The following is a 22,771-nucleotide window of genomic DNA, read 5'->3' as shown; positions in this document are numbered from 1 at the left end:
AAAAAACTAAAGTTCAGATGAAATCTTTATTTTTATTGAGGTATATACAGTAAAATGCACAAATTGTAGTGTGCAGGTTGATTAGTCCTGACTAATCAAAACTACGCTCATGTAACTATCACCCAGTTCAAGATATCAAACAGATGAAGCTTTCTATATCCTATAAGAGGAACCTTCTGTTTTGATCTTTTACCTCACTGTTTTGATATTTTTCTTATTTTGATATTTTTTCTCTAGATTTTTATAAATGAATTCCCATGGCCTGCATTCTTCTTGTGTGGTAATTAAAGAAAGTTAAAGGGCAATATGACTACATGTGTTTGTAAAACCTTTAATGGTTAAAAAGCATTGTAACACCGTTTATCCATTTTATTCACACGGTCTATAAGGCAACAAATTCTGCTCATTCTACAGGTTAGAAAACAAAGGCTTAAAAAGTTGGAAGGGCCTGTATAAGCTCTCACACATACCAAAGGCTAGAACTGGGAATAAGCTGTGATTCCTTATTCAGTTATGGCTGGACAAGAACATTTTTGATGCTCTTCCCTGGTGCCTATCCTGCCTTTCCGTGATGTATGATTCTTTTTCTCATAGAGTGAGATTCTCCCCAGCGAAGAAGGAGAAAAGAAGGAGGACGCAGAAGTACAGAGTGCTGCAGCACACAGCCCTCTCTCTACTCAGCTCTCAGACACTGATGACTTCACAGGCCTTGAGACGTCCATTCTCCTACAGCATGGAGACACTGTCCTTCACATCAGTGAAGAAAATGGCATGGAGAACCCCCTGCTGTCCAGCCAGTTCACTTTCATTCCCACTGAGCTGGGGGAGACTGATGTAGACCTAGATGAGTCTCATGTTTAATTCTGTATCTTGCAACATTTGCCAGTGTAGACAGCTTGTAGGAGGGATCACTTTGAATACTTTTGCTTGGAAAAGAAAAAACAGCACTTTAATGTCCAACAGGTGACACAAATCTCAGTAGATTTTGCTGCTGATGCACATGTTGTTCATAGACATCTTTTAAAAATCAATGGCTAACATGATTTGGTTGGGTGAAGACCATAAAGACCAGGGAGAAATACAGGGAAAGAGCCATTTCACTGCACAATGTTTATGATTCAAGAAGCCTTGAGCAGTTAAAAATGTATACTATTACAGAGCTGCTTCCCTAGGAATATTAACAAATAATATGTTCCAATTAGCGAATGCAATTTTTTGAGGTTACTCACATCATACATCTCATGCAAATGTTTATTTTTATAGTTTCAAAAATAACTAAATCAGGTGGCTGTACAACTAACCATTTACATTAAAATGAGGAAATTTTAGTTTGAGGAGGCTAGACAGAATATAAACCTGCAGCCATTTTGATCAACTATATACTTTTAGAAGAAGAAAAATAAAACTATTTTTAGAGCTGTGGACTTTTCAATATTTATTTTTCAACCATCATTTTCACTGTAGGTTGTAAATCAAAATGCTAATGGCATAAGATCATTCCATTTCATAATCAATCACAGTAGATAGAAAATATTCTAAAAATTATCAGATATAATTCTAAATTAAGGAGAACCTAAATAGCCTATATTATAAGAACTAAATGTAAATATGATAGCTAGAAAGAGATGTTATTCCTAATACTAGCCCTGACTAGTTCAATTGCCAAGATTAGGAGATATTGGAAAATGTTATTATTTTTCTTTACAGTATCCTGTGCCTGCCCTTAAGGGCATATTTTCAGATACTAAGGTTATGGTTGTTAGAATTGGTTCAATGAAATAACTTTTTCTCAGTGTTAACAATATTCTTACGATCCTTTAGACATCTAAGTTTATGAGGAAAAAAAGGTAAAGTGAGCAACCTCTTCATAGATAAAGTCAGCTTGTGTACTTTAATTTGAAGATCAAGAAAAGTACAAAATTTAGAAGGCTTGTAAGGCCATATCTGGTGTGTGATTGATCATATATTGGGCTTGGCATCATATATTTCAAAATTGAATTTCAAAATCTTAACAGTTTACCTTATAAAACTATTACCTAACTACTAAGCATATAGAAACTCATATACATACCTAAATTGGTATGGTGGTGTGTGTGTGTGTGTGTGTGTGTGTGTGTTTTCTAGTCCTCAGATTTTGATCATATTGCAATGAATTTAAAATCATATCTTGTATGCTTAAACTTGGACTAGGTTAGCTATGAAAAGTATACATATATATATATAGAGAGGAGACCTACTAAACCCATTCAAATCACAAAGGAAAGTTATTTTTCTGTTAGAATTGCTTATTAAATAGGCATTATTTATATTGTGATTTATGCTTCCCAATATAATTTGGGGTTTTGGTCCCATTTACTAAGAATGAAAGATATCTGTGAGTTAATGGACAAATCTAAAATTTTCAAATCTAAAACTTCAGAATATAGAGGTGGTAAATGGCCTCTTTTATGTTTTACAATATTTTCAGAACATTTACACTTAATGCTGAAATATACATATAAGTGGTTTTATGATTCTTTCTAAGCTGATGTATTTTGCTTGTTAAAAATTATGCTGCTCAATTAGTGTTAGAGGCCTTATGTTTGGTGACTACGTCTGAGCTATATGAGTCTCTCTATATGTGTGCACTTTGTTCTAGTTTCTTGATTGTTGATTCAAATTCTCTATGTATAATTGTATCAAATATTTAAAAAGTAAAGGGATCAAAGAAGATGGTTATATATCCTATAAGAATCCTAAATACCTATATATATATTTTAAAGGTATTGGGTTGTTTTGAACATGATTATGCTGGCCTGTCTGCCTTTTAGCCTGACTCCTTCACTCTAGTGTTATGGAAGTCTGTTGGAAACTTTTTCAATAAGCTAAGTATTGTTGTACCTTGCAAAAAAGCCTCCACTCTGAGAAACACAGCCTTACAGAGTGGGAATGTTTCATACTGGGACTACTGAGATTTTGCTGATCTGTGCATCTGTTTCATTTAAGGTGCCCTTGAATGTAATGTGTTCAATGTTTATGTATAATCGATAAAGTATCTCTATGTATGTGCGTAAGATTGTCACAAGATGTATTCTCAGGAATACTGTTACCTGGAGTTTGAAAGATTGGAAGGGGAAGATTAGAAAAAAGTTCAAGATAATTAACAATGTTTTTGTAACACAACACAATGTAAAAACTATTGAGTAGACTAAAAATCATTACATATGATATAGTATTGATAATACCAGATCATTTCTTAAGCTATAGCGCTTAGTGATACTTATCTTGTTCAAAGGAAAATTGAAACAGACATCTACTTCTCATGTATAAAAAATTGGATTCAGCCAAGAGGTTGCTTCTTCTGAAATTAACTTTTAAGAGACCTTGGAATAAACAAATATCATCCATGGTAGTGGGAGTAGATTTATACTACTCAGATTCAATTAGGGCAGTTCAAATGCCGGATACAGCACTTTCTATAGCAAAACATTTTACTTTCTTTTCAGTGTTTGCTGCTTCTGTAATTCTATTAGATAAGTTATTTGATTAGGAAATCAAGTTATTGAATGCACTGGGACAAGGCTCTGAGAACTATAGTGTCAAAAGGCATCAATGGGAATGGCAGTGCTGGGGGAAAAAATCTGTGGTGTTTGGGAGTCTGGTTAGTGTCTGTTGCATGGGCTAGGGGTAACTGGTTTGCTATTTCAAGCCCCCAAGAGTACCTTAGACAGGTGACCACCTCCCTCCTTTAGCATCTTAACCTTTAGTCAATGAAGAACATTCTCCGCTCTGCTGTCTGGCTCCAACAGTTATCTAAGATGAAAATAGGGTATGTATAGAGGCCAACAGGGAAGAAAGAGTTATAAATAGAATTATAGTCCAAAACACAAATTAAATACCCTTCCTCAAGATATACAGGATACTTTAATAGTCTCTGGAATTTGCTGCTGTCACAGAGTCATGATGTTACCCTGTGACCTCACACTTCCAATTCTATGGCCCTGTCTTGGCAGTGAGTATAAGGTCCTGCTTCCTCATTTACTTGGGTGGGTCTCAACTGCATTTCAGTAACAAAGTCTGGCTTGACACTCAGGAGAATAAAACCAAGTTAAGGGCAGAATGTACTTGGAAAAGCTTAAGACAAATTTACTTGTATTATTTTAGGATCATTTAGAATTACAGATCAATGTACCTCCATAATATTTTTCAATAGTCACTGTGACTGCAGGATAAAAATCCTTTATTAGCCATTTTATAGATAAAAACACAAGATTCATTACACAGCCTACTTCCCTCAGATGACTATGAAGTCTGTTATGAATACCGAATGACCAAAGAGCATGAAAAAAATGCATATGAATAAATACTGAACGTTTATGAAAGATATTAAGACATCTGTGTTTGAATATGCACATGTAATAAAATAAATCTAAAAATAAGATCCCTGATTGTTTCATTTCTGATTCCTCAATATAGGAAATATGTTAACCCATTCAGGAAAGTGTTCATTTTGGATCTCTAGGGAGTGACTTGATGTCTCTTTTAAACCCCCAAAGTTAAACCTGAGGTCACCCTCCAACTAGCCACTTCCAATTCCTCCCTCCACACGGCTGAGCTCCATTCTACTCATACTGTATACCCCTAACGTTCAAGATAAAGCCATGGCCTTACCGGGAGGCCGGTACTCCAACTGACTTTGCCCAGGTTTTGACCTGCTGGAATGACTGGAAGATTTCCCAGGAGGGATGTTAAAAACCTGGTTGTCCTCTGAATGTGGCCAGAGTCACCATGTGGTCCAAGTTACCACTAGTTCTGTGTTTTATAAACAGTACAAAGTGCCCTACCCTTTGCCTCTTAAGTGCACGGTTGCTAAGTACTTTTTCTTCCTTATAGCTTTACTTCATCTCTTCCTGACCCAACGATCCTAGACACATTTGGTGAAGGAACAGACACTCGCTCTTCTGGACTGTGTCGGCACAATAAACGAATGTTTTACAATTTAACAGTGTGCATTCCCGAGAAGGAAAAGCAGAAGGGATGGTAAGAGGGATGGATGAGGACCAGAATCAGAGTCACAGTAACAACTTCCAGTTCTTTGTACTGAACCCCACGCATCCCGTGCTGGGCGCATTGCCTGGATAAACTTAGTTAATCCTCACAACCCTAAATGCCGGTCATTGCCTTAACAGAGGATAAAACATTGTCAGGGAGGAGTGGCTTGGCAGGTCCCCTAGCTAGTACCGGGCAGAGCCAGGATACCGCCCTAAATCTGTCTCTTGCAGCCCTTAGGAGATCAAGGAAAGAGAAACAAGAAAGAAGCATTTTTTATTTTTAAGGGCAAGCATTTTTTTTCACAAGGCGTGGAGAAGAAAGGAAAGGAGCGCACATGCACACGATGCAGAAACAAAAAGTGAGGGCAAACGCCGAGGAAAGGTAACTGCTGGGTATGTAAGCCGGAAAAAAACCTAACAAACTCCTCGCTACCTCCTCGAGGACTGGAGACCCAGAACGCCTGTTCAGGTGCGAAAATTCTAGGAAAGGAGGAAATGGCTTCTACGCGAGGCCCCGCCCCTAAGCCGTCCGGGGGCTGCTCCGCCCCGGAGGGGGAGGCGGGACTTCCTCCCTCTAGGGCGACTGATTCCGGCGGAATCGGGAACCTGTGAGGGGGGAAGGGGCGGGGCCAAACCTGCGCCGCCAATCCAGTCGAGTGCTCCGTCTTTGCGAGGCACTCGTGGGGTAACTTGCTCTTGGGAGCCAGCACTATGGCGTCCGGCTGCAAGATTGGCCCGTCCATCCTCAACAGCGACCTGGCCAATTTGGGAGCTGAGTGCCTCCGGATGCTGGACTCTGGGGCCGATTATCTGCACCTGGATGTAATGGACGGGTAACTCTGAGGGGCTCGGGTCAGGGCTGCCGCGCAGGACGGGTTCGGTGCACCTTATTGCCTGTTGGGTGCACGGCGTCCCTGTACCGCGGAGCGCCTCACTCTGAGCGCGGTACTGAGAAGGGGACTGGGGTGGGAGCTGCGGGGGCCTGCCTGGAGTGGACCGGAGGCGGCATCCTGGCTTGTGACCGCGTCCCAACCTCAACCTCCTCCCTTGCCCCCACGAAACGTGTGGTCTTTTAGCACTTAGGACCCGGAAGCAACCTTCAACCTCAAGGACTCGTCTTTTTCAGTTAGAGAAACTGAGGCCCAAGGGGATAGGCATGACTTGCCCAAGCTCATATAGCTAGTTAGTGGCCAAGCTGGGGAGACAGACTTGTGTAACAATGAAGAGCTTGGCCTCCCGAGTGAGAGTGCCCGAGTTTTGCCATTTGTCCCTGGGACAAGCCACTTAATCTCATTGAGCTTCAGTTTCATTATGTGAAAAATAGTAATAATTACCGCCTAGGCATCTTTGAAAGATAAAATGAACTAGTACACGTGACGTATACAGTGCTTGGCATGTATAGATTCTCTATAATCATTAGCTGTTGTATCATTGTTCGAATTTTGATTTTCTTAATGTATTTCCTCTTCAGGCACCATGCTCTTCAGGGAGTTGTTTTTTGTAAGTAATTTTTAAGCACTGCAGTTATAGCACATAATATCGTTTGCAGTCAGATTATATTAGTTTCTTAAGTTGGCTATAAAATGAGGAAACAAGTGTAGAATAAACAGTTAATACTCTCTCAAGATTACACAACATTGTGACAGAGTTGCAGTTTGGATCTTCTGGGTCTTGCCAAGAGTTCTCTGAGCCTGGCTAATAACTGGCTATAAAATCATAACAGCCATTACTTGGGGTCTGGATAGAAAATTTTATATTATATTATATAGGTAAAGTTTCCATGTTCTCTCGTGCTGGCTTGCAAATTTGTGTTATTTACAAAAGATGATTAGTAACTCCTGTTATAGGAGTTTTGTCTTTGTTCTGTCTGATGAATTCTGTCTCTTTTGCATTCCACTCATTTACCAGTATACCCAACTGATACTGGCAAAATCTTGACTTAGGGTCCTAAGAAGTTAAGGCTAAGTGTGTAAGAAGATTAGTATATATTCTCACAAAAGCTTGCTGTCACATCTAATTCTACTTAAATACTTTAAATGACACATTTGCTTGAAAGCCCTGAACTTTCACAGGTAGTATTACCGAGTGGAGTGTGTGCCTCAGAGAAGGGTAGCTCTGTGTTTGTGTTTGAGGTACCTAGGTGTCTCAGGCTAGAGCAGGCTACATGTATATGATGTAGTCTGTTTGATGCAGGAAGCAGTTTGGTTTCAAGGAAGTCTTGTGCCGTATTTGAGTAATTGAATGAATGGAGAAAATAATTTGTTTTAGTTAACCAGTCGGGAATATTAATTATAGCAATATGTATGAGCACTTAACTTTTCTGATGCTTTTTGTGAATTAACTCATCAGCCTTATGAGGTTGGTGCTTCTACTAGCACCGGCAGTGATAGTGAAGAATCGAACACAAAGTGGTAAGTCACCTGCCTGTGGTCTCGTGGCTAGGAGAAGTTGCTGGGGAGCCAGGATTGGAAGCACGCAACAGCTTGTGTTGTCTCAGAAATTAAGTGCCTTCTGTGGTTACTGGGCTTACAGTGATTAGACATTCTCTGTCCTCAAAGAGCAGCTAATAGTTGAGACACTTATTTTTGTATTTTAATATTTTTCCTGCTACACTGTAGTCTCCCTGAAAGCAGGGTCTGTCCCTTTAGCTCACCTCTGTTTTCTCTGCTGGTGAATCATCATGACAGGCTTAGTTGTAATTGGTTGAATGAGTGAATGGCTGTATCATAGTGGAGGGATCTGTAAGAAATCACTTTTGCACCCTCCCAGCCTTGTGGCAGACCCTGAGCTTATTAAAGTAAAAATATTAATTTTTTTATTGACGCCTTTCTCCCTTTGCCAAGAAACATCTTCATTTGAAAAAACTAAATTGTCTATGTACCATTTTAAAACGCTTTCTCTTTTAAACTTTTTGAAGTTTCTGAGCGAAGAGCTCTTTGTATTCCTCTTTTACAAAGGAGGAAAACAGTTTAGAGAGGTTCAGCCCCTCCCTTTGTGGCTGTCTCACCTGGAGAGGCGAGCCCGGCTGAGCTGCAGCGTGTCCCAGGCCGGGGCTGTGAGAGCGGGGTGGTGGTCTCCCTTTCCCAAGGGCGCTAGCTGCGCCTTAGCTTCCCTCCAGGTGCTGAGTCTGCCCTTTCCTTTTCCTGGCTCCTTTCAAAAATTGCTTCCAACGTTACTCTCAGTTTGGATCTGCTTGCTTGGTTTTCTTCCTCCGTCTCCCACTGTGTCCGTCTCCGACTCCCTCAGTGTCCCTCCCTGTTAACACGGAATGTGTTCATCTTGAAAGTCATGAGTGAAGTTTGTCAGTATTATGGGTCTGGGGCACCAGTGTTGTTGGCTGTTTGAAATAAAGGATAAGTGGAATCTCTGGAAGAGAAAATTGGAAAGCATCTACATGTATCGTGACAGGACACTTACCTGATGTGTTGGTCCTGACTGGGGAACAGAGCAAATAAGCAATTTCTAAATTAAAATTTGGATTTAAAATTGGGAAACTTGACAGTAGTATTAGGTTTCTAGCTTTTGAAAACGTCTAGAGATTTGTCATATCTGGGCCCCCAGTCTCCCAAGGCCACAATTGGATGCAGCTGAGTAACAGCCCGGTTTCTCCTGACCCGCCCTGTTTTGCTCCTCCCTGTTAACTGCCACCCCCTGTAGGCATATGAGTTTGTGGTTCTTGATTCACAGGAATTGTTCTCTGGTTACCACGTAGCTACATTTTTGTGTCAGCCTTAATTCTCCTTTTGCATCTTTGCTTTGTTGGGAAAATTAATAAAGGTTTGGATATGTCCAAATTAGATTGTTTAACACTTAACAAAGCTCAGGGTTCATGATGGAACATGATGAAATAATTATATCTCTGTGTTCTTAACAATTATAGTTTAATCTCAGTCCTCTGGAAAAAAGGGAACCTTGTTGTTTTATTGCATTTTAGTCCAGACTTTAGTCCAGAAAAGTACCCTCAAAGAGAAAAAAGCATTATAATAATGGAGCAGTCTTCCTTGATGAAATTTCTCTTCATTAGAGTGAATGAATTAGTGTTTTCCAAGCTGAACTGATGAGAACTCTGTGGACACTTGTTAAGAATTCAGATTCCCGGGTCCCTGTTGGCATCAGCAGGCTTGGAGAAACGGTTTTGTGGCAAGAGCTCCCCTGGGCACTGCTGTCAGGCAGACGTGGGACACCCTGACCCCACGCTTGAGTGTGTTGCATCTCTTTGCTGTTGCTTCACCAGAGTCTTTGGTTTCTTCTGAGGATATTGATGTGTTTTGTTCGTGCAGGATACTTGGTCTACCTAGTGCATGGAATTGCTCTTCAGTAGGACAGTGAGTTGTACAGACGTGCCTCAGAAATACTGCAGGTGTGGATAAAGACCACTGCGGGAAAGGAGTCAAATTAATTTTTGGTTTCCCGGAGAATATAAAAGTTATGTTTACACTATACTGTAGTCTTAAGTGTGCAGTAGCATACTGTCCAAAAAAAAATGTACATACCTTAATTAAAAGATACTTCATTGCTAAAAAATGCTAACTACCACCTGAGCTTTCAGCAAGTCATTCATAATAACCTTTTGCTGATGGAGGGTCTTGCCTGGATGTTGACAGCTGCTGGCTGCTCTGGGTGGTGGCTGCTGAAGGTTGGGGTGGCTGTGGCACTTTCCTAAAATAAGACAGCAATGACATTTGCCATGTCAATTGACTCTTCTTTCATGAACAATTTCTTGGTACCGTGCAATGCTGTTTGATAGCATTTTGCTCACAGTAGAACTGATTTCAAAATTGGAGTCAGTCTTCTCAAACCCTGCTGCTGCTTCATTAGTTAAGTTTACGTAGTGCTCTAAATCCTAAGTTGTCCTTTCTACAGTCTTCACATCATCTTCACCCAGAGTAGATTCCATCTCAGGAAACCACTTTCTTTGCTCATCCATAAGAGGCAACCCCTCATGCATTAACCCCTCACGCATTTCACCATGAGATTACAGTAATTCAGTCACATCTACAGGCTCCACTTCTAATTCTAGTTCTCTTGCTCTTCCCACCACATCTGCAGTTACTTCCTCCACTGAAGTCTTGAATCCCTCAAAGTCATCCACAAGGGTTGGAATCAGCTCCTTCCAAACTCCTGTGAATGATGGTATTTTGACCTCTTCCCTGAAGCACAAGTGCTCTCAATGACATCTAGAATGACGATTCCTTTCCAGAAGGTTTTTCTTTGCCCAGATCCATCAGAGGACTCACTGCCTACGGCAGCAGTAGCCTTACAAAATGTGTTTCTTACATAATAGGACCTGAAATCAGAATTACTCCTCGGTCCACGGGCTGCAGAATGAATGTTGTGTTTGCAGGCATGAAAACAGCATTAGTCTTGTTGCGCCTCTCCGTCAGAGCTCCTGAGGGACCAGGTGTGTTCTCCATAAGCAGAGCATTTGGAAAGGAATCCTTTTTTTCTGAGCAGTAGGTCTCGACAGTGGGCTTAAAATATTCAGTGAATCATGCTGTAAACAGATGTACTGTCATCCAGGCTTTGCTGTTCCCTTAGAGAGCACAGGCCGAGTAGATTTAGCATGATTCTTAAGGGCCCAAGGATTTTCAGAATGGTAAATGAACACTGGTTTCACTTAATGTCACTGGCTGCATTAGCCGAGTCCGCACTTTAAAGCCTTGAAGCCGAGCATTGTTTCACCCTTCCTAGATATGAAAATCCTAGATAGCATCTTTCAAAGGCTGCTTTGTCTACACTGAAATTCTGTTGTTTAGTGCAGCCGCCTTCATTAATGATCTTAGCTGGGTCTTCTGGGTAACTTGCTGCAGCTTCTCCATCCGCACTTGCTGCTTCACTTTGTACTCTTATTCATGGAGGTGGCCTCTTTCCTTAAACCTCATGAACCAACCTCTGCCAGCTTCCAACTTTTCTGCAGCTTCCTCACCTCTCTGAGCCTTCATGGAATTGAAGAGAGTTAGGGCCTTGCTCTGGCTTAGGTTTTGGCTTAAGGGAATGTTGTGTCTGGTTTGATCTTCTGTCCAAAGCACTAGAACCTCCTCCATAGCAGCAATGAGGCTGTTTTGTTTTCTCACATGTGTGTTTACTGGAGTGGCCCTTTTAATTCCATCAAGAACTTCTCCTTTGCATTCACAGCTTGGCTAACTGTTTGGTGCCAGAGGCGAAGCTTTGGCCTGTCTCAGCTTTCAATATTCCTTCTTCACTGAGCTTAATTATTTCTAGCTTTTGATTTAAAATGAGCCATCTGGGACTCTTCCTTTCTTGAACACTTAGAAGCCATTTTAGAGTTGTTATTTGGCTGAATTGCAATATTGTATCTCTGGGACGAGGGAGGCCTGAGGAGGAGGGAGGTTGGGGATGCTGGTTGGTGGAGCAGTCAGAACACATATTTACTGATTAAGTCATTGTCTTCTGTTTTCAGGGTCTACGGCACCTTTAAATGTTTATAATAGTAACATCACATTCAGTGGTCACAGATCACCGTGAGAAACATAATAATAATGGGAACATCTGAAGTACTTGAGAATTTCCAAAATGTGATACAGAGTCATGAACTGTAAAATTATCTAAAAAAACTGGTGGCAGTGGTTTGAAAAATGATGCCACAAACCTTTAGTTTATAAACTGTGAAGTATCTAGGAAGTGCAATAAAGTGAAGTGAAATAAAAGGAGGGGTACCTGTATGTTTTGAGGGTCAGGAGTTTATATGATACTTCTGTTTGAAGTAAAATGTATTTGTTTTATTCTCTTATTTTCTCAAGATGTGGTTATTATGTTTATTTTCATGATAAATGAAACCTCAGGGCAAGACAACGAAAGTTCTTCCAAGGCTAGGTAGCAAATTAAAAGAACTGTGGATGAAATCCAGATATCTCAATTGCAGTTGTATAATTAATAGGCCTTAGTAGGTGATCGTCACTTATCTGAATATCTGATCCTCGCTTCCAAGTTCTAAATAAACCTTATAAGCTGCTTATCCATAACCCTGGCAGTCACTGCTCTTCAGCGAATGGTAGACTGATGTGCTACATGTTAGAAACCTAACTTCCAAGGACCAAAACGTTTGTGAGTGAAAGTATCTATACTTGTCCACCTTGACCTGAAACCTGACCTAACAAGTCTCTCCTCCTCCCCGGGGCTGTGTTTTTCTGTTGTTAATTGTCATTGGAAGGGCAGGTGAGCTAGTAGTTAAGATCCTGGACTTTGGAACCAGATTGCCTGCATCTAACACCTGTGTACGGGGGCTGAGTGGGTATGTGACCTTGGGCCGCATCCTCATCTATAAAATACAGGTGATAGGAGTACCTGCCTCACAGAGGAGTTGTGAGGTTTTAATGAGTTAATACAGTGAAAGTGTTTTGAGTGGTGCCTGGCCCATATAAATTTTAATTTTTTATTAATGCTCATTCTAAGCTAAAGATTGATTAACCACCAATTAGTCTCCTTCTCCAACTCCCCACATTGAATCAGTTCATATCTGGTCATTTTTTACCTGTCCCTGTTTCCGTTTGTATGTTCCTTACCATTTGCCAATAGCTCTTACCTCCCTTCTTCCAATTTGTGCCTAGTGGACCTTTAACTTTATTATTTGCATCTTATATTATGTTTCTTGCTTTAGCTTCATGTTTACAACAGGATCAAGTCCAGATGCTAACCCCAGGATTTGATAACCTTCATGTGACACGTTCTGCCTCCTGCATTTTTCATATTAGCCAAACTGGTCAACTCCGTCTTCCCTCTTCTTTGGAGATAAACTTGCTTGTTTCTGCCTATGCTTCATTTTCTTCCTTAGCCTCATTTCTTTTCCATCTTTACAAATTCCGCAAATCTCATGGTCTTCCCTGCTTTTAAAGCTGTGCTGTTGACCCTGACTTTGTTTTATCCCATGTTGCCAACTTGTTACTGTTAAGCTTTCTTTGGAGCACTTGGATAGGGTAATACCTACTACTTTAACAATAAAGCCCAGATTTCAGTGGCTTAACATTATAAAGTTTATTTCTAATTCACATAGCAGTTCAATATTTATGTCCATCCATGCAGAAATCCAGGGACGTAATCTTCCTGTGGCTCTGCCATTCTCCAGTAGGACTTAAGAACTTCTTTATCGGTAGAAGGGTAAAGTGAGAGCAGAAAAGGAATATACTTAACCTCATGGGCTCTGCAGTGACACACATCCCTTAAACTCACTCCATTGGTGAGAACCAGTCCCCTGGATCATCTGGATGTGGAGGGCGTTGGGAAATAGCAGTAGGCTCATGACTTTCTGTTGAGTCAGAATTAGACTGAGATTGGCAACGAAATTGTTAGCTCTTCTGGGATAAGAAGGAACTCTCACATGTTTATAAATACAGTGCTCTGAAGCACCCAGCAAGTGACTGAATTTAGGAGGTTTTGTTACATATTGAAATGAGTTAGTGATGAAATGAAAAGACTAACTGGAGTAGGATAATGATGAAGCACTTTGGGTCAGCTCTCAGGAGGAGTTAATTTGCACCCTGCTGTCCCCACAAATTATTAACTAGGTGACTAAAGGAAGTTATTTATCCTTTGCTCTTCAAATGGGGATGATAATACACTTTTTAAGGCTGTTGTGAAGATGATATTCCTGGCATGTTGTAAACTTTGAGTGAATGGTGGTTATTAATATACACAGCAAGTTTTTTTTATTGACAATCTTGAAGAAAGTTTAAATAAACTGCCATTTAGTGTCCTGTGAAGTAGAAGTAGCCACAGGCAGGATTTGAGAGACCCATGTCAGAATCCAGAACTTCTAACTAGTATATGACTTGGGCAAGTCATATAACTTCTGGGGTTTTGATTTTGTCATCTTTCCATTTCTTGTCAGGAATTATGGATTATAGAGATGAATCATGTGACATTATTATGATTTACAGAAATAACGAGATACTGCTCTGAAAACTGAAATTATCCAGATATCTTTGGCTAATAACTGTATTGGCTAAAAACTGATGATGTTAGATACTAAGTTGAAAAATACAGCAGTTGCAGACAATCCCCCTACCCCCAGTCAAATACATATTGAGGAAAATAAGAGAAACTGAGTTGAAAACATTTTCAGAGTAAGATTTTGTTTGTCTTGTAGGCATTTTGTCCCCAACATCACCTTTGGTCACCCTGTGGTAGAGAGCCTTCGAAAGCAGCTAGGCCAGGACCCCTTCTTTGGTAAGTGGTGCCGTGCCAGCCGAAGCTGAACATACTGCTCAAGTAAAGGAAAAGTAGGTGGTTGAGTTTTCAACCTCCGATTTCATCTTGACCCCTTTGTCCCTCTCTGTGCTGGGCATCCTGGGCTGCCTGAAAAGAAGCCCCACCCTTCCCTGCCTCTCGGCCACTTGGGCTGATCACCTTGCCTAGAAAGCTTTTCACGTGGGTAACTGCCTCATCTTTTGGCCCTGAGTCATTTGTCATTTCCTCAGAGGCCTTTTCTCCTCTCCTAAATTAACTTTTATCTGGTTATCATTTCACCTTCTGAATTTTCTTTCTTCAAACTTCCTTTAGTCTGAGGTTACTTCTATCAGACTGTAAACTCCTAGAGAGCAGGATTTCATCCACTTTGTTTACTGTGGTTTCTAGAGACAAACAGACACAAGATCAGGGTTTAATATAAGTTACTAAACAAGCTTATGAATTAATTGATTTATGATCTAGAAGGAAAGCCAGTTATTTCATGAGTATTGGAGCTTTTTACAAGTGGGTTCTATATATGCTCCATTACAGTGTCATAGGAAATTGTGAATTAAGATGTTTAAGACCACATGGTGACCTAAAAGTTACTTCTCAGCCCACATGTGGTGGTGGTGGGGCCCTTCTAAACCACGTTAGCGATGCCTCACCTACCAAATCTCTCAAACAGAAGAAATTTAATGAGTTTTTATAAATATGTTTTTATGTAACTCTGGAATTGCAGTAAACTTAAATTTCTTTTATTGGCATACTGTTGACCAGTTTTATAAAGGACTCTAGCTGTGCTGTTTAACATGGTAGGCACTAGCCACATGTGACTTTTTACATTTAAATTAGTTAAGATTAAATAAAATTAAAAATTAAGTTTCTCGGTGGCATTAAGCGTGTTGTGAGTGTTCAGTAGCCACATGTGGTTGTGGACTGCTGTATCGTCCATGCCCCATTGCCATCATCATAGAAAGCCTCGTTGGACAGAGCCTCTCCATGGGCTCTATCCACTGAGTACACCAGGCAAAATGCATAGCACTGCCTGATGCGGCGTGAGGGAAGCAGTGTTCACCGACAGGTTCACCATTTTGAAATGTCCAAATATGGAATATAATCCTCTGATTATCTAAAAAAAAATTTTAACATGTTGGAAAATGAATTCTGCAAGATGAATTTGTTCCTAAGACTCAGAGGTGGATGAAATAAATAGCATTGTTTGTCGCCACTGTATGGTGGCTACAGAATCTAATTTTGGCTTTGTGTGGATTTTTCCCCCCTTTTCCTCCCTTTTATTTGGATTCCTGTTGTCACACCCCCTTGCTCTTCATTTGTCCTGCTGTCATTGCTTCTCCTCTTGCCATGCACAGTCTTTTTCTTCCTGTTTGTAGTTTGTTGTTTGCTGATAAACTTGCTAATTAGTCTATTTAGAAGTGGGTCTAAATGAATGGACTCCATTTGCTTTGATGTTTGGAATTTTTTACCTTTTGTTTTTTATATTAATAACTTTTTTTTGTTTAGTTCTTGGATCTTGGTTGTTGGATAATTAATACTGGAATATATTCTAGGAACTAAATCACAAGGTATATGTGTAACAGCTGAAGTTCTTAACTGTTATTCTCAGTATTGAGTAGAAATGACCCACAAGTGATAATGTAAGAAGTAAGTGATAGAGAAAAGTCTGATCTTTCTGTTACCTCAATCAGTGGTCTTCAGGTATGGTGTGAGGACCCACATGAATCCTTTCATGTGGTCCATGCGATCAAACTATTTTCATAAAACAATATTTGCCATTATTTGTATTGATGGTGCAAAAGCAGTGGTGAGTTAGTCTGCCCGTGCCTTAGCCTGAGTCAGGCAGCAGTGCTGAGAAATACAAGTAGTCATTATATTCTTCATCACCATGCTTTCATAGTAAGCTTAATGAAGCTGTGCAAGTTATTAATTACAGTAATTCTGATCTTGAGTGCATGTCTTTTTAATGTTTTGTGTGACAAAGTGGAGAAATACATGCAAAGCGCTTTGGCCATGTACTGGAGGATGATGGTTTTCTCCATGAAAACCACTTGGGCCGTTGTTTGAGTTGTAGACTGGACTGGCTGTGTCTACAAGAACACCATTTTCATTTGAATGAAAAACTGGCAGATGAACTGTGGCTGTCAGACTTGGGGATTTACTGACATTTTCTTTAAAAGTAATTAGCCTGTTGCTTAAAGGAAAATACTTACTTTAACTAAAATATCAGTAGTTTTTATTGCCACTGATAAAGTTAGAGCTTGCAAAGTGAAAATTAGGATTTTGGAAAACTGTGGCTGTGACATGACATCTTCCTAGTAATTACAGCTTTTCTGATAAGGTCTGTAGTGATATTAATAAATGTAATTTTTTATTGTACATAAAGAAATGTGTCACTGTTTAGAAGATCTGAGTAATTCAGTGAACCAGTACTTAAAAGATGCATTCAGAGTGTGTGAAGGTAGATCAATGGGTTTTTGTGTAACAAAGTTCAAAAAGCTTACTCGTAGGGTTACAGATAAACATTGCAACTAACCTATATAATTACACATTACAGCTAACTTTTATAAAAGTGCCATATATCTAGTTTTGGTGTAGAAATAGAATAATGTCCACTTGTCTGGAAAGGTTTCCTGTATTTTCTGTGCACCTCTCCTTTTCACATAAAACATTGCAATGAATTGAATGTAGAGCAGATGTGAGAATACAGAGATCTTCTGTTAAACCAGGCATTGGTGATTTGCAAAATGTAAAATAATGCCACTCCTACATTATTAACATGTAACAGATTTATTTTTTTAATGAATCAATAAGTAGACATTTAAAATTTCCTTAGTTTTAATTTCTGATGCATTAAACATTGATAAATGTAACCTGCATCAAAAATGATTTTTGGGGCTATTCAACAATTTTAAGTGTAAAGGGAGCCTAATGATGTAACGTGTATGAACTGCTTATCGTGTTGGTATGTTAACTGCAGGCAGATTCATGAGCCACTGACCTCGGACAAAGGAGATTCTCCAGTGCAGGTTGCTTGTGGTTGCTGTGTGCTAGAGATTGAATGACATAGCAGTCTGGTAATTTAAGGAATGAGTAAACTAGATATTTTAAGCCAGATTGAATTTTCCTTGTTTATAATACAAAGAAATAAGAAACACCAAATGGAGTCTGTCTTAAAAATGATGTTTTACCTATTAAGATAGGTTCTATTTTTGTTAGTTTGGAAGTATAAACCTTAGTCTTGGCTTCATTTGTCAAGCAATATACTCTCCTGCCATTTTTCAAAGTTTTACTGCATTTTATAATGTTAGTTGAGTTCAGGAATACTAGACTTCTTTAGTCTGTAGCTCAGCTGCATCAGAAATGTGCTTCCTCTAGCAAAAATAAAAACCTCGAAACTTTTGTCATTACCTTCTTTTCAGCTCAGGAATATTTACTGTTACCTTCTTCAGTGTTATTTCTTGATTTAGCCTCTTTTAAACTGCCGTCTCCTTCCCATTAAATATTGTTAATATTTTAAGTCAGGGTCTTTAAGAAGGCCATGCGCATTCCCCCAAATACATTTATGTGATTTCAGGCTTTAGAATTAGGGTGGGTATCAGGCTCCATCCAGTTAACATGTCCTTCTCCTGAATGCGTTCCTCCTCCTGCAGGTCCCTGCCTCTCAATTAACAGCAGTTCTGTTCTCGTTACTCAGACATGAAGCCTTGCACCATCCTGACTTTCCACTCACCCTGCACATCTGCTCCCCAGGCTCTGCCTTCAGAACGTACTCAGAATCCCCCCATTTCTCTCCAGCTTCAGTTGCTGCCATCGTCAGTTCTCACCTGGGTTTCTGCCCATGGCCTTCTGAATTTGACCACTTCTACACTCCAAGTCCTGCAGTGTTGTCCCCATCTCATTTGGATTAAACCCAATGCCCTGCGGAGCTCTGAACTGTCTCTCCTCACCCTGTGCCCCTCTGATCCCATCTACACTCCCTACTGCCCACCTCAGTGCCAGCCACACTAGTGTACTCATTTTCTTTATGGTTTGTTTCCCCCACAAAGACTGTCATCCCCATGACAGCAGAGATTTCTGTCTCTGATTTTTGCTGTATCTCTAGGGGCTAGAATAGTTAATGATGCAGTTAAATTGTTCAACAAAGTATTGATGGAGAGAATCACTTATTTAGGTTTCTTATTTTATAAATTATGAAGCAAGTCCACACAGGTGATAGGACTTTTTTAAACTTTTATCGAGTGGCATTTCCTAAGCCTGGAACCTCGATTTCCTAATTTCTACTCATTTTTCACATACAGCACTGTATGCTTTTTGTGGAAAAATGTTTTGTTTGTAAATGAGTTTAACCAAATCCTTTTCTTGAGGTTTGAAGGAGCCTGACTATACAGAATAACTATTTAATAATTATTTTGATGTCAGAAGAGTATATATCCAAAGTAGCAAAAAAATACAGGCTTGCTTCAATAATATGAGCCAGGTTTTTCTTTTCAGTAACATTTAGGAGACGTGTCTTTTCTTTCTAGACATGCACATGATGGTGTCCAGGCCAGAGCAGTGGGTAAAGCCAATGGCCGTAGCAGGAGCCAATCAATACACCTTCCATCTCGAGGCTACTGAGAACCCAGGGGCTTTGATTAAGGACATTCGAGAGAATGGGATGAAGGTGAGAGGTCAGCAGTGACAGTATGTTTTACACTATTCACTCTCAGAGTTTAGGAGAGTTGGTGGAAGATAGGAAGAGAAGACTGGACTTAGGCAGCTGCTCTTCAGCTGAAAGCCAGAATTTAAGTATAACTTTTTGTCAGACAAGGTTTATATATATTCCATAACATTTTCTGGAAATTACTGCCTTTTAGAAACATTGTATTTGATAGCCCTTTTTTTTAAAATTATAGTCTGAACAGTTTATGCATTCCATTTACATATGTATCTGTTCTTTAAGAATAGATGTTTCTACTGAGCCTGATACACCGCAATAAATAATGTAGTATGGATGTAATTGTTAAATGTGATACAGCAAATTTGTTTGTTACAGGTTGGCCTTGCCATCAAACCGGGAACTACAGTTGAGTATTTGGCACCATGGGCCAATCAGATAGATATGGCCTTGGTTATGACAGTGGAACCTGGGTTTGGAGGGCAGAAATTCATGGAAGATATGATGCCAAAGGTAAAAGAAATGTTTGATTTTGGGGTGAGCTTTCGTTGTATGGGTTCATTCAGTAAGCATGTATTGAACCATTTGTATATTTAGACATGTCCTGTTCTGAAGGCAGGTCAATGGGAATGCCTCAAATCAATTTAAGACAGTATGATAAATGCTGTAAGGGACTTAGATTTGGACATCAGAACAGATGTAACATCTTGATCTTGAAATTTTCTTTCAAAACCATTATCTCTGTAACCTTTAGATTCTTGGACATCTTCATTGAAAATAAAGGTTTCCATAAAGTATGAATTCTGTAAAGCTATTTGCCAAACAGAGGAAAAGCTTGCTTTTTTAAAACTTGTTTCAGTATTTTAAAAAGGAAGTTTTCCCCAGTCATAATTTGTATTGGTATAAATGTTATGCCAATTATTATATAATTTGTATTGGTGAGACATCTGGAGTCCTATTTTAGTGGCTGATACTGGCTATTGGTTTTTCTGTTTATTTGGTTGTTCCCCCCCTCCCCCACCCCACCCCCCTCACCCCCCACAGCCACTTCAGGAGTCACTTATTTCCTCATATATGTATATCTAGGTTCACTGGTTGAGGACCCAGTTCCCGTCTTTGGACATAGAGGTCGATGGTGGAGTAGGCCCTGACACTATCCATAAATGTGCAGAGGTGAGACTGCTCGTCAGCTGTAGCCTAGACCAATTTCCTATCAGATGTAATGTCCAGGACATTGTTTTGTGGTCCAAAGAGATTTTGCCTACATTTCCTTAATTGCCTTTCTTTCTTGGAAAATTATTTTTTGTTCAAATGTAGAAGTAGGAAAGTAAAGAGCAAAAAGTGAAGATTCTGAAGTCATGTACTTATTAGCTAGTAGGTCCCAGTTATCTCAGTAATGCTGAGGAAAGTTCTGTTTTGAAAAAGAGTGTGCTGACTCACAGCCTTTGGAGGATCATTAAGTTCCAGGGCTTTGGAGTGACCCTTTTTTTTTCCAAAATAGATAAAGAAAACATACCTGCTTGTAGAGGGAAAAAATTGTTAGTCTGTAGAACTTAGATGTATTTGTTACAATCTGTCCCTTGAGGAACTGACTAGAGACATACATGATAAAAATCTAGATCTTTTCTCTGAGTGCCTCTGGCCCTCTATGTCGAAGTGGGTGCCACGTGGCTGGCCAAGCTGAGTTCAGATCCTGAGTTTTAGAGGATGCCAGCCCTTCCCACTGCCGGTGACTAAAGTTTCTGTAGCCAGCTTTTATTAAGCAACATGGTCTAATCTGCACTTCCACTGTTTTGTGTAAATAGCACACTTTTCTGCTTGATACTTAACAACAGTGTAGGCTATGAGATATTTATGGAAGAAAAGCTGAGAAAATGAGTAGTGAGCATGTCTTTTGACTCCCTTTTGGAATTCTTCTTCCTGAACCATGGTTTGCCATTATTTTATTCCTGCTTACATTTGGAGACATGTTAACTTGTAACCCTATAAAAATACTTTTTTTCCTGTTTTTATGAGGAATGTTATTAGAGATGCAGTGTGCTGTATCTTAGAACGACAGTGTCTTGGTGAAGAAATTTTCCTAGTTTCAGTAGTTCTCCCAATAGATCCCGCTTTCTCCTGGCAGTGAGTCTCCTAATAGATTGGTTTCCCTGCTCTAGTGGAATTATTGGATGCTCAGAACTAAATACAGACTCATCTTATTTGTTTTTCTCCTTGATTTCTTTGCTTCCACATTTAAAAACATCTTCAGTCTTGTTTAAGCCACTTCAGATACATTCAGGAATGCAGTGAAGCATAAATAAGACATTCTATTCCTTCTGGCATCAATATGAGAAATTATTTGTTGCCATATTTTATGGATAGTTTCACATTCTAGCAATAATTGTCCTCTCAGGCTATCTACTAATTCATATACATAAATTCAAATAATAAAAGATAATTTGTTTTTTAATAGCTGTGGGTGCACTGGTATATATTGAGAAACCTTAATAGAATTGAAGATTAAAGGTTTTAAAACCTTAAGTAAATATAGCAAAGATGCAGTGTAGCTTATTTATAGGTGGTTATGAAAAAGTAAGGCACATTTAAAAATTTCATGTCAAGCACCTTAAGGTCTTTCTTCACTGAACTAGATTTCTTAAGTCTATCCCTGTAAAAGTAGTTTTTGTACAGTTAAAAGTGCTGACAGTTCCAAGGGTAGAAACTGTTGTCCCGAATTCTTTTAGGCTGTTCTGCATCTTCTTCATGGCGTGACCGAAGTGTCTCCTTCTTCCAGGCAGGAGCTAATATGATTGTGTCTGGCAGTGCCATCATGAGGAGCGAAGACCCCAGATCTGTGATCAACCTGCTAAGAAATGTTTGCTCAGAAGCTGCTCAGAAACGTTCTCTTGATCGATGAAACCACAAGGAGTCCAGTGTTTATGCTCAAGAAATGTCCTTTTACTGGAAAACAAGAATATTGACTACCAAATCATACCACAGTTGAGGCAGTGCTGCTTTTCTGAGCAGTTTTTCATTCTGTGACTAAAAATCTATTGTGCAGAACGTTCCAAGATGTTAGAAATTGGTGTGTACAACTAACTACATGCTTATAGTTAAGGGACATAAAGATTCGTGTGGTAAATACGTTGTTACTGGAAGACTTGATTTTTATAAAGAGTAAAAATATGGCTGTACTGAGGTTATAAACAGAAATACGTCTTAATGCTTAAGAAAAGCATATTAGCTACTATGAAAAAAATGTTTCTGCATTTCTAAAAGGAATTTTCTGTTGTGCTTTGGCTGTTTTCTGAAAGAGAAAACTCTTAGGATTTTCCTGTTACATGTCATACTTGAGTTGTGTATATGTGTGATAATATGACTAGAATGGAACAAATTCTGAGTTTGAATCTGGCTTGGATGGGATACCATATTCTTGCTTCTAAAACATCTGTTTCTTACTTTGTACCTTATAATCGACAACAAAAATATATATAAACTGTATATGAAGCCCAGAGATTTTCAGGTGGTCTCTTAAAATGCAAGTGTGGATTTTATTCAAGGTGCTTTCTTAGCTTTGTTAGAGGGGTAGGTGATTCCCCTGCTTCTTAATCACACCCACCATTTCTGAGGCTGTGAAAGAACGTGCCAGCTGGGAGCAGAGGAGGGGAAAGCCTCTGTGTAGGTAGTAGTAGTACTGAACTGAATCGTGACTCTTCCTCTTTCCAACTGCTTGACTTACCAGATCAGATTAACCAACCTCTCTAAGCTATTAACTGGATTTATACATTGAATGTAATTATAATGGCCATGAAAGATTGCGTTGAAGACTCAAGAGATACTTTATGTATGTCAAGTTTCCATTACTATTCCAATAATTGTAGGGTAGTAGAACTGAGGA

At 39.4% G+C, this 22,771-nt stretch overlaps 2 protein-coding genes across 22 annotated transcripts in view; both read left to right on the top strand.

Moving 5' to 3' along the window:
* UNC80 (unc-80 homolog, NALCN channel complex subunit) overlaps positions 1-4,418 on the top strand; it is a 211,550-nt gene extending 207,132 nt beyond the window's left edge. For all 16 annotated transcript variants that reach the window (XM_073218177.1, XM_073218174.1, XM_073218173.1 and 13 more), the window contains one exon: positions 595-4,418. In XM_073218177.1, the coding sequence (XP_073074278.1) occupies positions 595-861 (267 nt within the window). In that variant the 3' untranslated portion in view covers positions 862-4,418. The remainder of the gene's footprint in view (positions 1-594) is intronic.
* Positions 4,419-5,677: 1,259 nt separating this feature from the next.
* On the top strand, positions 5,678-22,380 carry RPE (ribulose-5-phosphate-3-epimerase). 6 transcript variants are annotated; one of them, XM_017655788.3, is made up of 6 exons: positions 5,679-5,863; positions 14,134-14,213; positions 18,758-18,897; positions 19,270-19,404; positions 19,978-20,064; positions 21,618-22,380. In XM_017655788.3, the coding sequence occupies exons 1-6, from the start codon at positions 5,742-5,744 to the stop codon at positions 21,681-21,683; spliced, it is 630 nt and encodes a 209-aa protein (XP_017511277.3). In that variant the 5' UTR covers positions 5,679-5,741; the 3' UTR covers positions 21,684-22,380. The 6 variants fall into 6 exon arrangements, with proteins under 6 accessions (XP_036846644.2, XP_017511277.3, XP_017511276.3 ...); XM_017655787.3 differs by having other exon boundaries at positions 5,685-5,863; positions 21,668-22,380; XM_073218168.1 differs by having other exon boundaries at positions 5,720-5,852; positions 21,668-22,380.
* The last annotated feature ends 391 nt before the right edge of the window (positions 22,381-22,771 follow it).

Source organism: Manis javanica, chromosome 12, assembly GCF_040802235.1.
Source record: "Manis javanica isolate MJ-LG chromosome 12, MJ_LKY, whole genome shotgun sequence".
NCBI lineage: Eukaryota > Metazoa > Chordata > Mammalia > Pholidota > Manidae > Manis > Manis javanica.
Note: the sequence above shows the minus strand (reverse complement) of the source record. Positions and strands in the feature narration are given on the sequence as shown.

Bases quoted from the DNA above. Each gene is read 5' to 3' on its own strand.
- RPE (XM_017655787.3), top strand. From the start codon at position 5,742: ATGGCGTCCGGCTGCAAGATTGGCCCGTCCATCCTCAACAGCGACCTG. The intron at 5,864-14,133 runs GTAACTCTGAGG...TTTGTCTTGTAG, and splicing joins CACCTGGATGTAATGGACGG to GCATTTTGTCCCCAACATCA. The intron at 20,065-21,667 runs GTGAGACTGCTC...TCCTTCTTCCAG, and splicing joins CTATCCATAAATGTGCAGAG to GCAGGAGCTAATATGATTGT.